The following is a 20682-nucleotide window of genomic DNA, read 5'->3' as shown; positions in this document are numbered from 1 at the left end:
TACTGATGAAAAGTACATTTCCATGAACTTTGGAGTGCTCGTGGAGACCATAACCCTATATGATGGAAAAGTGATCAAAAATTATGAAAATCTGAGGTTTATTAATTCATTCAAAATGATGAATTCGTCTCTCGAAAACTTGGTTGACATTTTACCAAGAGATCGTTTTGGAATACTTGCTTCTGTCTTTCCTAACCTATCCTCAACAGAATTGAAGCTCTTCCAGCAAAAAGGATATTACCCCTATTCATACGTTAGCGGTCGAGAAAAGTTCAGCGAAAAATCCCTACCGCCACTTAATGAATGGCGTAACACTTTAGAAGGAAACGCAGTAACAATAACTCAAGAAAACTTGAACCATGCCAAGACGATGTGGAAAACTCTGAATTGTCAAACTCTACAAGACTACCACGATGCATACCTGAAAACCGATTGCGCTCTTCTCGCATGCGCTTGTGAGTTCCACAGAGAGCTCAGTTTCTCCACCTACAAACTCAACTGCATGCACTTTTACACACTGCCAAATATGGCTAAGGAAGCATCATTGAGAATATGCAAGGCAGAAGTCGAATTGCTTACAGAACGCGAGCACCTCGATATGATAGAAGGCGCAGTACGTGGGGGAGTATGCTCAGTCTACGAGATGAGAAAGTTTACAGCAAACAATAAATTTTTGCCAGATTATGACTCTTCACAACCCTCCACATTTGGCTTCTGCGTGGACGCCAATAACCTATACGGCATGCAAAATGAAAAACTCCCTCAGTCAGATTTTACGCTGAACTCTGATATTACACTGGCTGAGATACTAAACTGTCCTGATGATAACCCTGTGGTTACTTCGTGGAAGTCGACTTGCATTATCCAGCAAGTCTACACGATTACCATCAGGACTTCCCCCTCGCACCATCAAAAAATATTGTTGAAGATGACTGGCTCAGCTACTACCAAGTAAATTTGCGAGAGAGTCATAACTTACCCCCCTCAAAAGTTCCAAAACTGTTGCAGACTTTCTTCGACAAAGAACATTATGTGCTGCATTACAAGCTGTTGAAACTGTATGTTAACTTGGGATTAGTGGTTAGGAAAATGCATCGTGTGCTACAGTTTACTCAAAACAATTGGTTAACACCCTATATAACCCTGAACAGTGAGAAAAGACAAGCGGCTTCGAATAAATTTGAGGAGAGTTTCTATAAACTAATGAACAACGCCGTTTATGGGAAAAACTGCGAATCGAAACGCCGACGGATGAAAATCGAGCTTACGAGAGACGCAAGACGAACCCTAACCATAGTAAGCAAGTTTGAGTTTGATAAATTCAAAGTGTTTGGCGAAAACATGGCAGCTCTCTCCTCCCGCCCAAGAAAAATCTATTGGGATACACCAACTATAGTAGGAGCCACAATACTTGATCTAGCGAAATACTACATGTATGAGTTTCACTATGGAACAATGCGATCTTCATTTGACTGTCGATTACTCTATAGTGATACTGATAGCTTGCTATACCGGATCAATTGTGAATATTTCTACCGTGAACTGGAGGAGAGCAATGTTCTTGATCAGTTTGATTTATCAAATTACCCAGAAGATCACAAACTGTACAGCGAAGAAAATAAACGTGTCGTCTTAAAATTCAAAGACGAATTTGCTGGGGATTATATAAAAGAGTTTATATGTCTGAAGCCAAAGCTGTACAGCATTACTTCCGCTGGTGAGTATTTTATGTTTAATGATTCAAGAAAAAACTAACAAAGTAACAACTAACTTTGTATGATTGTCATGATTTGACTGCTTTTTTTCTTTTCATAGGTAACCGGAAAATGTCCGCCAAAAGAATAACCAGAGCAGCCCAAAATTTGCTTCAACATGCAGACTACAATAACACACTTGTGACTCTTAGTACTCTGCGCGCTGAAAATACAAGGATTGTTTCGGAAAAGCATGTTCTACAAACGGTTTCAACAAATAAAATATGTCTCTCTGCCTTTGATAATAAACGCCACATTTTGAACGGGGGAATTAAAACACTACCATTTGGCCACTATAAAATTGATCACTGCCGAGTCGAAGATTTTTCTTGGGATAGCGATGAAGTAGAGTGGGACTACGAAAATGTGGAAAATTATGCTCACCTTCTTCTAGATTCGAGTCCAAACTGGGACCATAATAATAGTTTTGTAGTGCCGGATACAACAACAAGTGAAAGCCCGGAGGAATGGGAAACACCTGACCCGGGATTGGCAATGACAAGTATTATTAACGAGGACGATATTGATAGCGATGATATTGTAGACTTTGATGCTATCACCAGCTCCAGCTCTTCCTCCCCTAACCCATTCATTAATTATGAAGCTAATGAGTGCAGTGAAAGTAGTAGCGATTATGAAGAAGAACCAGCATTTAAAGTTGCGCGCAGACAATAAACTTGTATAACTGCCCAAACTGCGCCTTTTGAATTCCTAACCGTGTAATTTTTGTGTTTATGAGTGCTAAAATACGTTTCAATAAATTGTTCACTTGAAGCTCTTATCGGAACAAAATTTAGAACAAAGTTGGCTGCTTGACCGAAAACAAGTTTGCCGCCTTGGAAATAGTTTTACATAATCACATCTGGTAAAGAATGAAGGTTAATCCCTTTCCGTCTAGGATAACCCCCTATTATCCCATGTTTAAGTATCGTAGGATAACCCCCCACTCTCTTGAGACAGTATTTACTTACTACTTAGACGGCACTAAACAATTTTTCCGAAAATTTGAACTAGTTGAGAAAACATCGAGCTTTTGGGTATTTTGGCGCATTGTGCGTTCTCGAATTTGGATTGTTCTGACATCTCTTGTACCAAACGCTTTTTTTTTGATAAAAATCTTTCCTTAAAATGAAGGCCTTAGTTGGTGGTTTGAACACAGTGGGGTTAATAAAAATTTTGGAATTCGTATCAGCTGGCAACGCTTGTTAATTATATTTTTCTTTTAATATATTTTTTTCAGAATCAACCCGGGTTGGAGTCCCAGCCTTCTATTCCTTCTATTCCAGCCTTCTAGTCCAACCCAATTCTAGCGATTATCTTCTATTCCAGCCCAATTTGGAATGAAAAGAAACCCCCTCCCCCCGATCTTGATGGGCATATAACGTATTTCCCATGCAATCATGGTAATTCTACCATGGTGAGGGCGCTATAAATTCCTCCTCTCGCGGTACTTTTATGCCCACACTTCGCGGTACTTTTAGGCCCACCCCCAGGCGCACGTGCTATTTTTTACATGGTAACGTGCTATATAACATAATTTGTAACTGGAGGCGTAAAAAACACTGGGGAGGGGGTGCAAAACAGAATAAATCCCAAATTTTGTGTTGTTATATAACACGATTCGGGTCTTTCCCCTCCTAGCGCCCCCAGTTTAGTGGTCAGATAACCTCTAGCCCGGATGGGGGAGGGGGTATTCTGTTAACAAACGAGATCGGGGGTATTCTATTAACAATTCTAGCAACACCGTCAATTCCTGCCCCTGTATGTGACATCAGAAATGGCGGTCTGTTTTTGACGTTTTTTGGGACCTTTATGATGGAGTTTCTATGACCCAGTGAAAATGATATATCATACACTTCGTATGCCCGTTTTCCCATCATAACAAAATAGTATCCTTGTACTTCAGTAGATTAGTTAAAACACGCACGTGCACATTTTAAAATGCCGAAAGTCTACAGTGCCAGAAGTCAAAATGGCAAAGTTGCTACTTAGCCAGAAGTTGACATCGGCTGACTTTCGTCATTTTAAAACGTGCGCGTTTCGTGTTTTAAGCATGGTTAAGTGACTCTGCAGAAGTCACTTCGAAATTCTGACTTAATATCTCGAACCGCTTCGCGGTTCTCGATAAACGCCAGAAGTTCTCAGTGACTTCAGGCAGAGTCACTTAACCATTACTTCAACTTGCAAAGATCTCTTTTGTCATTAATTCCTGCTAAAATGTCAAAGAATACATTCTATTCCGATGTTTTTGTTTGTAAATAGTTTGTAAAACTACTAGCCCAATTTTCTTCAGTTTTTAAAATCAAATTAAGACTCACAAAGGTTTAAATTCGCTCGGCAAGTTTTTTGTCCCGTTTTTACAGCCCATTTTTTATTGATGTTTTGAAAACTTAAAAAGCGGAACTATTCGATAAGGAAACTATTCCTAGTCTTCTCGTATTGCGGTCGCATGTTTTAAGTTCTTTCACTACGTCACTGAAGGCGGCCACGTGAACGAAGTCGTTGTCAGTCAGGGTCTCCAGCACTTGCATGCCAGTCTGTCGGATAAGTTCCAGCACCATTCCCTCAACTGATCCTGGGATAAAAACCAGGATTAGACCTCGATTTACGAAATTATAGTAAAATGTAAAAGCTAGTCATGAACAGATTCAAATCTTTCAAGATTATTGCAAGATATGAATCCTGGCAGAAATATGAGCAGCTGTTCTAACCCTCCAAAACGTATGTTTACACCAATTTGATACAGTTGCACATTTATGACAGCTCGAATGGAAAGAAAAATCTTGGATTCAAAATATTGCAATAATATTGCAACATTGTATTTTGTTTTGTAGACTCAAGGCCTTACTTTGAACCTAATTCCATGCAATTTACACGCAATTTGGGGAAAACTTTGAGTGCGTTCTACCCTAAGTTCTTTGGTAGAGTAAAGTGTTTTCTTATTTTATTAAAGTTTCAGATAAGTTCCGTTTTTTAGGAGTTTTAACCTGTGAATTTTAACCTATTAAGAAATATTAAAAGCGTACCTGAAGTGTCCAGGGCTATGAACACACTTTTGGGCGCAGTGGCAGTAGATATATACCAATCTTCCAATCTAGAATCATAAGTGGGTCCGACGTCAATTGGGGTTCCAGGATACAGCCGAAACACTCCAGTCTTCAACGCAATGTACTCCCATCTGGGCAGGTTTTGGCGGTAATTAGGGTTGAGCTCGTATGAGTCGTTGGAAGTTACCAGAGATCTCCTGACTTCAGGAGAGTTGTCGTAAACGTCTTCGGGTACAATGACTACTGAATTTTTGGCCGAAATGTAGTTCCGGTATCTAAGATTAACGGATGCATGTTGATGGATAACCGATATAACAAGGAAATTTCTGGATATACAATCTGGAATGGTCATGTTGCAGCAACCAGTGCAAGACACCCTGGGAGTGTATTCCTCTTATATTTCTTAATTACAATAAAGATACAGAAAAAAATTAAAACGTTCTGTAGTTTACGGGTCACATTAATGGTCACATACCCAGCAAAGCTGGCACTTCTTATTTAAAAAAATCTATCCAAAAAAATTTCACCTAACGAATGAAAGGGGGTCCAATTTATACCTTTCCAAGTGAAATTTGAATAAAGGGGACTTAAATTATGTTCTGTTAATTTTTAAAATAATATTTAACATACGAACTTTTGATGGTTAAAAGAATGAACGGTTATTAAAGGTTTTCTACTTTTGAGGTTATGTATTCAAGGAGCGCGGTAATGCTCGTTCGCACATAAACATCTGACCCCGCTCATGCACAATTTTGGCTGAATTGTCTATCAAATGAGGAAAGGATAGAAAACTTTCAGACATTCAATTGTTCAAAAACTATTGGTGAATAAGAAGAACTGCTTCTAACTCAAATAATACTTAGTAACGAAGTCAAAATAGCGTCTAATAAATCCTAAACTAAAAAATTTGAACTGTACCCCGGTAGAACAAACATGGGACTGGTACTAATGAGACTTGGTAACAAATAGACAGAATTGAGCAAATACGGCAAATTTAGATAGTAAGTTTGTTTTTGAAAATAAATATTCTCGAATATTGAAAGCCATTAGAAATCAACTGAAAACTTTAGAAACGTTTATGGTCATTCTTACCTCCATATGAAGACACTGAGATCTCTCATCATCAAGAAGATATTACGTGTACAAACAAAAACAATAATTAGATACAAAAACCAAAAATTAAACAAATTTTGTGAAAAAACTGTGTTGAAGCCGTTGAAACCGTAGCCTATTCGTTAAAAAATGAATTATCTTCCTTTTTGCCGTCCTTGAATACCAATAATGTGAGATGTGACCTCTGAACAAAAAGAGTAAGTAACAAGTAATCAAAAAAGGAACAAAATCGGCCAAGCTGAAAAAGAGTTCTATTTTTCGAAAAAAAAAATTAATTTCTTTCATAAAAACAGATGCTATCACATCAAACCAATAAATAGGTTCTTACAGGTCTCAAAAAGCAATTAAGAGCTGTCATTAAATATTACGCCTACAAAAAGTACGGGAAGTATTGGCTAAAATTAGACAACTTAAACTGGCATTGAAGCCGTAAAAGCAAAAACAAATGCACTATAAACTTGAGGTATATCCAGTTTTACTTTTTTGTCTACGTGATTAATGTGATGTGCAACCTCTCTTGAACGAGAGTAAGTAACAATTAGATAAAAAGAACTGCAAAATGCAAAACTATAAAAAATGATTTTATTTCCGTAGAACATTTGATTTTAGAGTCATGAAAAACTTAAGCTATCATGTAAAATCAGTAAACAGGTTCCTTTGTTCCTTTAAACTAAACTAAACTTCAATATGTATCGAAATCGTAAAAGCGATAAGAAATGCTCTACAAACGTTAGATACCCTCAATTTCACTTTTGTTGTCTACGCGAATAATGTGATGTGCGACCTCTATTCTATGAGACCAGGTAAAAAGTAGACAAAACGAACAGCAAAATGCAAAACTATAGAAAATGATTTTATTTTTTAGAACATTTGGTTTCAAAGTCATGAAAAACATAACAAGTAAAACCAGTAAATAGGTTGCTTTGTCCGTCCATAGGAAGCTGCTAAAATCTGCATTTATCCATGCGACTTCAACAAGAACGAAATGAAAAGACAATAATTTTAAAATCTGCTTTAAACGTAGCCGTTAACATCATAACCTATTCACTGAATAATTTAATACGCTACACTTTGGCTTCTTATTGAACTCGATATCTGATTTGTCACTTCTTTGAGAAAACAATAAAAAGGACATCAAAGATGGGAAGATGCCTAAAATTAAATAATTGTTTGTTAAAATTCATGGTAACAAAAATAAAAGGCTCTTACTTAAATTGTAAAAATCGCAAACATTCATTTTTGATCCGTTAGAAAAACAATGCAATCTGTTTTTGTTGAAATTATGCTCTTGTAATGGTGGACGACGACAACGGAATTCTTATCAATCGCACAAACAACTTATACGGAGGATACAAGAGAAGTTTATCCAAGAAACGCCTTTCAAATTTTAAAGACTATTACTAAAGGAAAACGTCTGCGTTTCCGTAAAAGATTTGTGTGCGACCACCAATAGATGAGTCCGCATTGACCAAGTTCATCCAGAACCAAAGTTCAATAACCAATTGTGTTTTGTTTTGAAAGCAAGTTTTTTAAAAGTCAAAACGACCCTGAGCTTTCATTTAAAAAAACTAGTTAGGTTTCCTTAAAACTCCTTAGGAAGTCTTTTTGGATCTGTTATTAGTAGGCCATAACTTGAATTGTTCGGTTCTGTAATTAAGATAGAAAACAATAAAATGAGGAAATGTTTTTTAAAAAGACAGCGACTGATTAGAATCCCAATGATTTTTGGACTATAAAAAACAACGTTTAGACCAAAACCAGCCTTGCTTTTGCTGTTGCTGCAGTAGAAATGCGTATTTGATCCGAATGTTAGGGATAAGGAAAATTTAAAAAGAAGTAACTACATCAAAAATAAAGGTAGCAATTTGAATAATTGTTGAGTTGAATTAGCAAAAACGAGGAAAAATTTCAATTCAAGAACACTCTGAAAGAAAGCGCTAATAAAATTAACACTTTTTGAATACAACGAAGATTGTGTCAGCAGTTAGGTGTGTTAATCCGACAAGAAATTGGATTAAATAAGGTTGTTCCGCACCGTTTTTGTTCAAAACACCGAGTTTTGAAAAATCTAGCAACATTCATAGCTTAAAGTTGAGACAAACTGTTCAACATCACTCTTTTATCTGTATAAGTAAAAGCACACTGTCTTTACCCACAATTTTTACCTATTTTTCAAAAAAGTTGGCAAAAAATTGAGTTCAGGTACAAAAATTTTGAACACAAACACTGAAAATCATTCGACTGTTCCAAAAATTCAGCCTAGATAACTTCGTGAAACAAACTGAATTAAAAAATCTTTTATCTTGTAAATTATAAACTGTTTGGGCTTTCTAATTATACTATTCACAACCTACGATGAATATTTTTACCGGCCATAAGCAACTGAACCCATTTGAGTATATAGTCCCCCACTAAACAAGAAAAAACCTTTCATTGTGTTCGGAACAAAAAAACCTTTCATTGCTCTGGTAGATTTTGATTTAAAGTTTGGAACAGCTGGCCCATGTTAAGGAACAATGAGGGATCCTCACTTGATGTTTGTTTTTCAATATAAAACTCATCTGTTGTGAGGTGTAGGAAACTATACAATTTTTTCGTTCATTTCCGTATATCTGTATACTACGGGCTATGTAATTTTAGGTGGTTGAAGTATTCTGAGTTTACTTAACTTTTATTAAAAAACCAGAATTGATTATAAACATAATGTTGATCAGAAACTGGGCAGAATTTTTGCAGGTTGCGAATGAAACCTTAGAAAGTTATCCTGAACTATAATCATTCACAAACTGTGACGGTCTTTTAGTATGCAGTGGGTTCATGCTGATATAGAATTACTGTTCGATATAAGGATCCGCAGATGTTTTGTCCTTCTCAACAAATGATCACAACAAAAGAGCAACGTTCGAAAACAGTAGCTTTATTCATTAACCGGATTGAATATTTTGCACTGCTTACGTAAAAATCATGGCCAAATTCGCAATCGAAACTGAAATTTGTTCTATAACTGACGAAAAAATGCAAAACAATCTTACCTATTTTCATTTAAAAAGTTTATTGAAAAAGACACCCAAACAATTTTCTCTGACTAACCAAGTTGCAGAACTGAAATCCAGAGTGATTAAATTGGAGCAGTATAGTTCCAAAGACACAATCATTAAATATAACCCCCTTTGCAACCTGATAACACCAACATAACGGATCAAATTCCATTTTTCGTTAACAAATGCTTGAATTATTCCATTTCTCCGGACGCAATCAAAGCTTGTCATCCCCTGAGTAATTGGAAAGGTAACACCCCTCTGCGGTAATTGTCAAATTTTTTTTATTACGACATTAAAAATGAATTATACAATCGTCGACCAAAGCTCGCTAATTATAGGAAACCCCTAAATGCTAAACCAGTATATACGAAGAAACGTCTCCCCCAACATGATTTGGCATTTCCAAAGCGGGCTAACGAACTGGATTTGGTCACGACGAACTACAATTGTAGGGTAAAATTGTTTTTAAAAACTGAAAATGGGCGTTTAACACAACCTGTTGATAGTGTTAAAGCAGTTGAAGATCTTGAATCACGGGCAAAAAAATATCTCTGTATCAACGCAATCGAGCCAACAACTGGATTCTTAATCAAGTGCCAAATCAGCGACAAAACAAACGACCTGTTGATGTAATTGTTGAAATTGATAATTGTGACGAAATTTATCATCTGCGAGCAACACCTGCTGGAAAATAATTAGTGACAACGACACTCCACGCAACAGATGATTGTCCAAACATAAAAAAAGCGGTATAAAAAACAAGCGCAGTGCACACTTCCTTTTGGACTTTGTGTTTTCGTAATATTTTTAATGTCAAGTAATTGGACAATCATCTATTACTTGGAAATGGAAAAGACTCGTAATTGCATTTGTTTATAAAACTGAAATCCCTAAAATCCAATCATTACAAACTTCGCTGTCAACTAGAAACCCTGAAAGCTAAACCAGCTGCAATAGCTGTATGCTAAACCTGGCTCACTGATAATCATTTTTAGATATTTTTTCATAACAGGGTATCAACTATTGATAGTAAAAAATAGAAATGACAAAAAAGGAGGAGTTGGCTTTTTGTTCGAAATGATTGTAAAATCATGTATAATTTTATTTTTTTGCAGAAAAACTAGAGCATCTACTTCTAACAATAAAAAGCGGAAAAAAGCGAACAAAATTTTGTGTTCTATACGGGCCTCCCTCAGGAAAAATTCAAACATTCTTTGAGACTTTTGAAAGTTCGCTGTTCAACATAAACGCAATGAAAGAGGAAACTATTATTTGTGGAGATTTTAACATTGATATCTCTGATACATATCATCAACAATACAAAAACTTGATCAATTCATTTAACTATCAATTGCAAAACGCAGAACCCACAGGAGTAATTAAGTTTACGAGCCTCCCGCGTGTATCAAACCCTGACACGAACTTTCAGCGATCATTACGCTCTACTTTATAAATTTGATTTCTTTGTCACTAGCTCTGAACCTAATGAATTTTTTAACAGTCATAATTTTAATTTTTTTGAGAATGAACAGAATTATTTGAATTTCCTCTTCATTGTCCAACATAGGCTAAACAAGATGAATAATTATGATCTTGAACGTTCTTGGTGTCAAATAAGTTCAATCATTCTACAAGTTTTTGATGATTAAAGTCCAATTACAAAGAAAAAACCTTCAAAAACAGTCGGATGACAAACAGGTTAACGAATTTTATTAGCAAGAGAGATCGTGCACATGATACACTCATATCTCACCCAAACAATATATTAGTAACAAACTCTTAAAACTTGTAGCTTCTGTAGTCAACTATCATGTGGCTGAGCTGATTAATAGGAGCATTCAAGAAGGATTTTTTCCAGTTTGTCTTAAAACGGCTAACGTAATTCCTCTACATAAAGATGGAAATCTAGAAAATCCTTCAAACTATCGACCAATGAGTCTTTTGTCATACCTAACCAAAGTGTTTGAAAAAGTCTTGAATACAAGGATGGTTGAATTCCTCGAAAAAAGTCGTCTTTTATCAAACAAAAAACAGTTCGGATTTCGGCCAAAACTCTCAAGCTTACACGCTATTGAATCAGTTACAGAACTGACGCGAAATTTTATTGAATCACAAAGTATGGGTTTCGCTTGCTTCCTTGACTTTCAAAAGGCATTGGAAACAATTGATCATTCACTTCTTATTAAAAAATACAAAATCTAGGCTTTCGAGGAAAAGCTTTGTTCAAGACAGTTCAAAATAGCACTTTTTGAAGACGACACAACAATTTTAACATCAAGCAGAATGTCGGAAATTGAGGAAAAGTTCAAAAATGACATGAAAAAGATTGAAAACTGGTGGTTTAAGAAACAAACTTGTCATTAACAGTTAGAAAATTAAAATTAAGGGCTTTGGCCGGACTGTACGAAAATCAAAAAATCTGCTATTAGGTGAAGTTCTTGAAGAAGTAGTTTCGTTCAAATATCTAGGAGTGTTCAAAGATAGGCAAATCAATTAAGACAATTAAATCAATTCATAGATAAGCTACACATTGAACATGTTGGCAAAAATTAGCAAAGTTCAACGTAATGCTGTTCCGAGCAAAAAACTTCATCTCGAAAATTTTTCTATTACAAATGTATAATAACTATGCCAAACCAATGATATCTTATGGCATTTTAGTTAACAGTTCGGCAAAAAAACTAAACTCAGTTCTATTTTTTGTCAACAAAAACGTATTTTAAAAGTTATTTTTTTCAAGAAAAGAGGAGACAATGTTTGCTATCTTTTCAAGCGTTTCAACGTGCAGTCAGTTTGTGATTTATGTTTTTGACACTCTTGTAAAAGAGATCCTGAATCAAATTACAAAAGTTTCTCCTTTAAAATTTCTTGATGTTGACAATAACAGGCCGAACACGCGGGCATCCATTAAAATACTCATCCCTTTGCTAAACGTCAAAACACAGATTCATAAAAAAATCCTTGAGGTTTTCAGTCATAAAAATGTTCAACTACCTTGGTAACGAAAGTTTATTACCCAAATAAGTATCTAAAAAATTTTTTTCGATTCGAACTAAACTTAGGGCATATTCTTTGGATAATTAAGATGTTTTCGATATGTTTTTTAGGTACTGCGCTTTTTTCTCTGGGCACCTCTTGTAGAGTCAATTGACACGTATGGTGTCCATGGTGGTAAATTGAATTAACTTAAAATTCCGTATGAAATTGTCTGTATCAACTACAATCTGAATTTAAATCTAATCTAATCTATTCTAATCTACTCTCGAAGAGCTTTTACAAAATCATTCCGACTGAAGGGGCTAATTTAAAACCCACAGGAGCTAAATTAAAACCCACCTGCAGAACCACTGCTTTTATAATAATAATTCAAAAAATTGTCCTTTTTTTCTTTTCATTGTTTTATTGTTCCGAATCCACTTGTAGTTGGGGGAGGAACTATATACTCAGCTGGTTTTTTTTGTTCAGTCAATTTTGGCCGATCAATATATTCATTGTAGAGGTTTGTGAGTGGTATCATTAGAGAGCCCGTCCAGCGTAGAACATAGAATTAAAAAGATTTTTTTGTTTTCGTTTTTTACAGGGCGTTATCGAAGTTTAAACTTTGAGAAAAGTACAGTGAATTCCACTGTTTTTCTTCAAATTTTCCTTAACTTTTGACCAAATTCTTGTTAATTTTGCAAAAATATCTTGAAATTGTTAACGGTACTGGAGTTTATTTTATCTTAAAAGATAGAGGGGGTTGCTGAATTGGTCGATCTGAGCTTTTTGGCTGAAATTTATGCAAAATTTTTCAAAAATCAGACATTTTTTCGTCACAAATGGTACCAAACATGCATTTTTGGTCCGCTTTCACTGAATTTGCTGAAAGTAGACTCCCTAAAACTGCAGTCATATTCATCTCAAGCTTGATGAGAGAGCTAGTTGCACTCCCGCTGGTTTTAAGAGTCTTCAGAAATCATAAATTTGCTAGATTTTTGCGAATTTAATCACGAAAATTAAACGAAATGCATTTTTTATTTTTGATATACATAAACATGTTGTTTAAAAATTGATCTATTTTCGCAACCAATTGAACAATTGAATGTCTTCTTAGTCGTGCAGCAAAATCAGGGCGGATAGTGATCTCACAATGGATCCATACCATAAAAGATTTTAGGTTTTAATAGGGCGCGGCCTTTTTGAAAAAAAATTTTCCGCATATAGTTTCTTATGCATATTGCTGACCGGAATTCCAAATAATCGCTCTTTTATCGACAGATACTATTTAGAAATAATGAGAACTAACTGCCATATCTTACGGTCTCATAGTGAAGCTGGTGTTTTTCATGGCTCTGACCAATTGCTTTCGTAAAATTTTGTGAATTTCTTATGATTTGCATTCTTTTTTAAAACTTTTTGCAGTCCAATGACATAGTCACCGCAATCAATGATCGGAATTGATTATTAGGAGCTATATTTGAAGCAGAAAATGCGTCCATTTTTCACCTAATGTCTCTTATAATCTTGTAACTTTGAAGTCATTTGTTTTAAGAAAATGTAAGTGAATTTTTGAACTTCGCCACCATTTTCTCTTATTTCTCTCAGCTTCAGCGTAGTCTCAATAAAAACAAGCAAAATTACATTTCGTGTTAGTAAATATATTAATGTCTGTAACAGTTTTATATTTAACTACAGGATTCTTGGTTTTGACACTACGAGTTTTGAATTTTTTAGTATAATTGCAGATTTTTTTAGTTCAATTTGTTTCTTTGTCGAATTTTTACAGTATTGACAGATCCAGTTGAAGATAAGTACAGTTGAGAAAATCAACGGGATTTAAAAAAGCGTATCCGAATTTGTTATTTGTTTTTATTGAATTGTTTGCGCTTTTGGTCTGAGACACAGTGCAAAATTGAGTGATTTTTTTGCGTAAATTTGTCTCTCTTTCGGTTGCTATACGACGTATACCTGATAATGGTTGCTCTCATTTGCTTGCCCCAGGACATATAACGACCCATTTTAACCTTTCAGTTTATAGCTATTTCTTTTAGTAACTTTCAAGCTAATTTTTTTTTAAAAAGGCTTTTTCAACTGTTTTCATAGGAACATTTCCAGACTTCTCTACTGTTCATTTTTTGGGTTTTTTGTTTTCATTTCTATGTAGTCCGTTTATAGGGAAAACCCATTGATTTTCAGATGAGAACCAAGTGATGTTTTACAGCTCTTGCAGATAACATCTTATAAATGTAGTACCTTGAACACTGTGTTTTAAAATTGTTTGTGAAGTTTTTGCTTCTGCCTGTTTCTGTTAATTTGTCGTCTCCTGACTTAGTCTCGTTAATGACAGGTCCAATTGGTTTTCTGAGGTGTTGCATCTTAATCGACCTCTTTTTGTTGGAATCTTATGTCTGTTATGACATTTGAAACAAAATTAATTTTCCAATATTTGAAAAAAATGCATTTTTGAGCTTCGCCATTTATTTAAATTGTTTTTGTTGATCGATTTTTAGCTTAGCCGCTGTAAAGACAGATCACAACCCGTTTCTAGTGAGCTCTAATTAAAATAACAATGACTTTAGTGCCAACTAATTGTTTCTCGGGTTTTGTTACTGCTGTGACTACAAAATTTTATAACATAATTGAAAATTTTATATATTTGTACATTTTAAAGGACTTTTGTTTTCTTTTAAAATTATTACGCTAATGGTAGGTCCCATTGGCTTTGAAGTATTGCAAAATTGAACTTTTTCATTGTTCTTAGTAAAAAGTTTATGGTATAAACCGTTTTAACGGTTTCACTGCCATTTCGTGCAAAGCTTAGCTCTGCCGGTACTTGTCCTTTTTTTGTAGTCGTATCACGTACATTGGATAATAACAGGTCTCAATTGCTTCATATGCATATAAAAATAAAATTTTTATTGATTTTACTTTTTATCTAATGATAATAATCATTTTTTAAATCAATTGTTTTCAAAAATAGAAACGTATTTCTGAACTTCGCACCTTTTGCACTGCTTGTGCTTGTCGACCTGTTACCCAATCGCATTGAGAACAGGTCCCATATTTTTTCTATTGAAGTAAGGGTTATTTTTTTTGTTTAGGTTTCATCTGATGGAAGGTTGATTTTGTTATAAATTTTTAAAACTATAGACGTCGAGGTTTGGTCGTAATTAATGTTTGTTATTTAATGTTTATTATAGTTTTTTCCAGTAGTCCTGTTAACAACAAGTTTTATAGCCCTCTAGCGTGGCCTTATTGTATTCCATTATGGTTTTTTTAGCGTTATGTATGTTTTCGAATCTTTTCTATCGGTTCATCATTTGTCAGCCAATTAAGTCAAGAGTCAAGAAGGTGGATAAGCGGGATCGGAACATGATGTACGTACGCACATTACCGAGCCTCCTTGTTCCTTTTTCTCTACTCACTATCAAAACTTTTTCCCAATAAAAACTTAAACTGTTTTGTATGTTTCGTACAAAAGCGTTTGGGGGTGCTCGTTATTGTGTGATCACACACAAAGTTCGTACCCTGTCCATCCACTTCCTTGACCTAATTGTCTGTCGAAAGAAGAATGATAGGAAGATTTCAAAAACTCAGAAGCCAATCAAAATGTTCGCTGCACTAGTCATGAAATATCTCTATAAAGTAATAAACGAAATAAAAATTGTTTTTTTTACAGGTCCATTGAGACCTGCCTTTATTGAGTCTAAGAGACAAAACAAACAACAGCACTAAAACAGCAGTTATGGCCAGAACTCATTATCGTTTTTTCTTCAAAAACACTTAAGCAAAGAAATCAAAAGAGAATTAGATAAAATCTATACTAGAAGAACGAAAAAGAGCAGTGATTTCAGTTCTGTTGAAATGTTTTAGCCTAAACAATTCAGAACTCATAACAACCGTTCGCGTTAAACAATTGATACTAAGTGGATGCAAACGCGACTTTTGAGGAAGCCAGTGGGACCAATCAGCAGTGAGAAATAGTAATTCGGCTACCAAATAACACAAGACAGAGGCGCATCGCAATAACTCAGACAAAATTGCCAAAAAAAACATTCTCGGGCCATTAAAGAAACAAAACTAGTCACTAAAGATATTTCAAACAATCGATTGGGCCGTATTTCAAAGGCATAAGAAACTACCATTAGTGTGAAATGAGACATCAAAAAAGAACCTTAAATTTGAGAAAGTATTCAAAAATTTTTTAATGAAATGTCACTTCTTCAGAGTTAAATAATCATTACTTTCAACAGAAACCACTAGGCAACTTAATAAATAATCTACTAGAGGGAAGAGGAGATCGTTTATTAATGTGACTGAGCGAAAAACTAACACAATTAATTTGACAGACTAATAAAAGTGGCAAAATTCTCAAAATAAAGATTTTAAGAAAAAACAAATACATTCAAGTCGTAAGGGCTATTACGCATCAACTGAAAACCTTATATAGGTTCATTTATAACTATCTAGGAAGCCAATTCGAAATTTGGTTAATGAGACTATGTCATAGGACAACAAAAAGAACAATAAGTGCTGGCACAGCTTACGAACACATTGTGGAGGCCTTAAAAATCTTTAGCTATTCTCTGAAGACACGATATGTGTTTTTGGGCCTGATTTAAGCCTAATGAAGACCAAACCAACAATGAGTTATTTTTCACATTATTAGTGAAAGATTTTTTTCAATTATGCTATGAAAGAGAAAGTATCAGAAATCACTGCTCAAAATATTAAATATTTCACAAATTTCTAAAATTCTCCTATGAAGGAAAGTTCTCGTAAAATGTTACAACTTATCGAACATTTTCGTACATTTTGTGACCATGGTTTAACAATGAACGTAAGTTTTTGGAATAATTGATAAAAATGGAGACCAATTTGTTGTATCATTTGCATAAATTGGATAAGACCAGTTTTCCGAAACTGATTTGCATGCACTCCCAGAAAACTGCTCTAGAAGTATTTCTAGCCATTTAAATGTCCTTAAATCTTTAAACGCAAAACAATATAGACCACAACAATTAAAGACAGAGGAAAACTTAAACTTTTTAAACAAATATTGTCTACCCTTTAAAATCTAATCAAACGTCAATTAAGCTAAAAAAAAATTATACTCAGATGAGATCTCGAATGCTCCTGGTGCCAACCTGCATTTGATGACAATTAATCAAATGAAACAACTGCGATGGTTTTGAACATCAAGAAACTTAGATGTTTTCTTTTGTTAAAATTTCATAAAAGAAAAGAAGAACTCTCCTGAAAAACTCTGATGATGTGTTTATAATTAATGGTCACGAAATTAAACTTGAATTTAACTCTAATTTTTGGGCACTATCAATATCTTGGGTAACATCAATATCTTATTGGCCTATCAATCAGTTTTCAGTAGCTAAATTCGTCCACCCATAGCAACCTGATACCTAACATCCACCGAATTCAAACAATGTTTTTAAATCTTTTTGGCATTCGATTGCCACTTATTTGCTTCTTATTTTTTGAATGGAGGTATTAAACTTGTCTCAAGAACTCGAAAATGTTTAAAATATAATCTTTAAAGCATCTGAACACATATTTTATCTCCTGTACTATCTCTTAAACCCACTCATCGCTGGGAATGTAACTGAAATCTAAGTGTCACTTAAAAATGATTTCAGTTCCTGCATCTCAGAATTTCACGGTAATCGGTTCATGAATGACTTTTTACTTTTTGAGCATAAAATTCATGAAACTAACTGAAGCAGTTGCTCAGAAATATGGTCAAAGTTAGCCCACAGACTAGGTCAGACGTAAGTATGGAATATCAATTTAGTCAATGGGTGTGAAATGAAAAACAATTCAAGTGAGGGATCTCAAACTGGGAACAATTGTGACCATGAATAGGTCATAAATCAACAGAAAAGGTCACGCAAGTGTACAGAAAAAGCAATTATACTCTTAATCACAATTAGACCTCTCAGTTTAGAAGCTATAAGTCAAACAATCATGCATAAGCCCTATTCGCTAAATTGTAAACAAAACATATCAATAAAAAAGAATTTCGAGCCTCAACTTTTGAAATCTGAATACCTTGGAGCGTATGTCAAGTTAATCTGTGAGTTGTGTTCCTGTGGTTTCAACAACTTCCCATCCACATAAGGTGGTATGTTCTTCTGCCCGTTTGGTCTGAACCACTTGGACCTATAATACGCCTGTTCGTATTCCCAGCTGAACGAGACAAGTCGGGTATAAGTACTCGTAATATAACCCGACATCTTTTTCTCGCTGTTCTGTAAATTGGTGCCCAAAATGTCTTCAAACTTGAAAATTCTCCAATCGATATTTTTCATACTGTGATCGAGGCGCACTTCCGATTCTTGTTTCTGCATTAGTAAATCTTTAAAAATAATCGCTTTTTCTTTTAATTCTATAAGTTGCTCTGAAAGGATATTCTCTGAGGCGCAAACGCGACGTTGAGCTACCAGAATTATGAAAACTGATAAAAATTGGGCCAATAAATGTGTACAAACTGCGGTAATTTTCATTTTTATAATATAAGGTTTGAAATAGTTTTGTAGTAAAGTATATGCGGTAGAAATTTTTCTGCTAGTCACTATAAATTCACGGAAAGTAAGAGTATGTATTCACATGGTTATTGCGTAAATTAGAGATAAAAATCTTTTTAAGGTAATAATGTTTGAAATTTAAGTTGTTTTCCGAGAAAAATGCAAGGATCACTTTTTAAATCAAGATAAGTTAATTGGTGGCATGGAAAATAAGCTGATACTAATCTACATTTAATTCATTGTTCAAATTATAATATGGTTGACAGAATGATAATAAGATGGGGAAATTACTAACTGTCAGTTCGTATGATCGGATATTAAAAGCGTACTGAAGTTCCTTAGAAAATGAAAAATTGCCAAAAATATCATTAGAACACAAATTGTACGTCTAAATCCCCTTTTTTTGAAGACTTACATGAATTTTGATGGACCCAATGTGACCCAAAAAGGGGCAACAACTGTAAGCTATTGATGGTCAATTTGTCTAAACAGGGTTTTGAAAAAAAACAGGGTCTCAAAATAGGAAAAGCTTTCTAAGTGTTCTTCAACAAATTCCACGAAAAATTGAAGGAAATTACAATCTAGATAGCACAGTAAAGAGGGTAAAGTTGGGTAAAACGCACTAGTTGAGTATGCAACAACACACCAGAACTTACTCTGGGCACGGAACCCTTTATTCAACGTCCCGCTTTGGTGCAAATGTACGTCTATTATGCGCGTCTATTATGGAAGGTAAAGTTTTACTCATGCGGAGGTTAAGTTTGGTTTCACGCTCAACTTTAGGATAAAACTCTGGGTGGAATTTCTCTGGGAAGCGAAAAGCAGAAATTCCATTCCTTCCACGTATCCAAACACCAGACGTTAAAATTTGCATGTTCTATTTGACCAAATTTTGAAGATTGGTTAAATTTATTAAACTGAAATACACAGACTTAAGCATAAACGCGTGCAACAGTTCTAAGTCGATAGTGGTACGAATAGCCAGCGAGCTGAAACGTGAAGTCCTTTATCCAGCAAGCTTTCAGTTTTCCAGCGGTTGTACAGTTTATTTTGGTAGACAACCGAAACCGTAGTTTGTATTTTCCACAAACACACTGGAGCGTTCTACGTCTAAATGGAATCCGGTTGCATGTTGAATGGTATTGGTTGGCAATTGGTTAAAAAGAACTTGCTCATTCCAGAGCCCCCCCCCCCCCCCCCCTCCCATCATGGACCTGCATCATTCCTTAAATGCTTTTCTAGTTTGTTCTATTTTTAAAACAGGAAAAAACACGTGCAAACTTGACCTATAATAAAATGAGCCGAGACTTCAACATTACATTTTTTATAGCAAGAGAATTTACGATGTGTACAAATTTGAAATGATTTTGTCATCTCTGAAATGATTTTCTCATTTTATCCTAAGATGACACCAAATGTAAAAAGAATTAGGAACAATTACTACTTAAATAAAGCTAATGTCGTTGAAATAAGCGCTTTTAATCTTCAATCATAATTTTTCTGCGACCAAAACTCAGTCTCTCAATAGGGTCTGGGGTGGTTAATAACCCTAGTCGAAAATAAATGGAAAATTTATAAAAATTTATAATTTTTTTTTATCAAACTATTTTTAATGTTTTATAAAGTTCTTCTTAAATTCAAGGTAAAGTGGACAAAGAACAGTTTTCGATATCTGATGTTTGCTTGAGTTTTTTTTTCATTATACAAACAGCTAAAATAGATACCAAAACACACTTGTTTTGATAACAGAAAGAGTAAAATTGAGCAAGAATAAGCGGTGAAGCGGAGGAAGTTAAAATAAGTTAAGGAACGGCAGATTTAAACTTTAAGCATTTCAAGTGAATTATAATGTTTTTAAAAGGTAATTTTAACTGAACTTTGTTTCGTGTAATTTAATAATTGAAATAATTAATTTTAGGAACTTTGAAATGAATAATGAATATTCCTAAGAACAACCCTATTTCTTCACACGGCTGCCCAAAAAATCGATGATTTGTTCGCGCAATACCTCAATTAAATTTTACGCTATAGAGGCGAGTTTATATTTTCTTTAAATTTTTGTTGATAACTTTTATGAGCGTCTAACGGAAGCTAGAATTGTGAACAAATTCTCGTACTTTGAAGGTGTTCTAAACACTTAAATTAACATAAATGCTCAATTGTGTACGGAAAAATTGACTGTATAGTACAAACAGTACAAAAGCGC

At 34.6% G+C, this 20682-nt stretch overlaps 3 protein-coding genes across 4 annotated transcripts in view; 2 read left to right on the top strand and 1 right to left on the bottom strand.

Annotated features, from left to right (window-relative positions):
* Positions 1-19372, bottom strand: part of LOC142351208 (voltage-dependent calcium channel subunit alpha-2/delta-1-like) — a 52723-nt gene extending 33351 nt beyond the window's left edge. Inside the window, exons 1-3 of the mRNA XM_075403337.1 lie at positions 18001-19372; positions 4781-5076; positions 4183-4329 (exon numbers count right to left, since the gene is read on the bottom strand). Of these exons, the coding sequence (XP_075259452.1) occupies positions 4183-4329; positions 4781-5076; positions 18001-18455 (898 nt within the window). The 5' untranslated portion in view covers positions 18456-19372. The remainder of the gene's footprint in view (positions 1-4182; positions 4330-4780; positions 5077-18000) is intronic.
* LOC142351224 (mediator of RNA polymerase II transcription subunit 22-like) overlaps positions 1-20682 on the top strand; it is a 595906-nt gene that overhangs the window by 70040 nt on the left and 505184 nt on the right. The gene's annotated exons all lie outside the window — the stretch shown is intronic.
* Positions 1-20682, top strand: part of LOC142351221 (metal transporter CNNM4-like) — a 520873-nt gene that overhangs the window by 386426 nt on the left and 113765 nt on the right. The gene's annotated exons all lie outside the window — the stretch shown is intronic.

This window comes from Convolutriloba macropyga, chromosome 12, assembly GCF_964194025.1.
Source record: "Convolutriloba macropyga chromosome 12, txConMacr16.3, whole genome shotgun sequence".
Classification (NCBI taxonomy): domain Eukaryota; kingdom Metazoa; phylum Xenacoelomorpha; order Acoela; family Convolutidae; genus Convolutriloba; species Convolutriloba macropyga.
The sequence above is the reverse complement of the archived record's forward strand: the minus strand, read 5'-3'. Positions and strand labels throughout refer to the sequence as shown.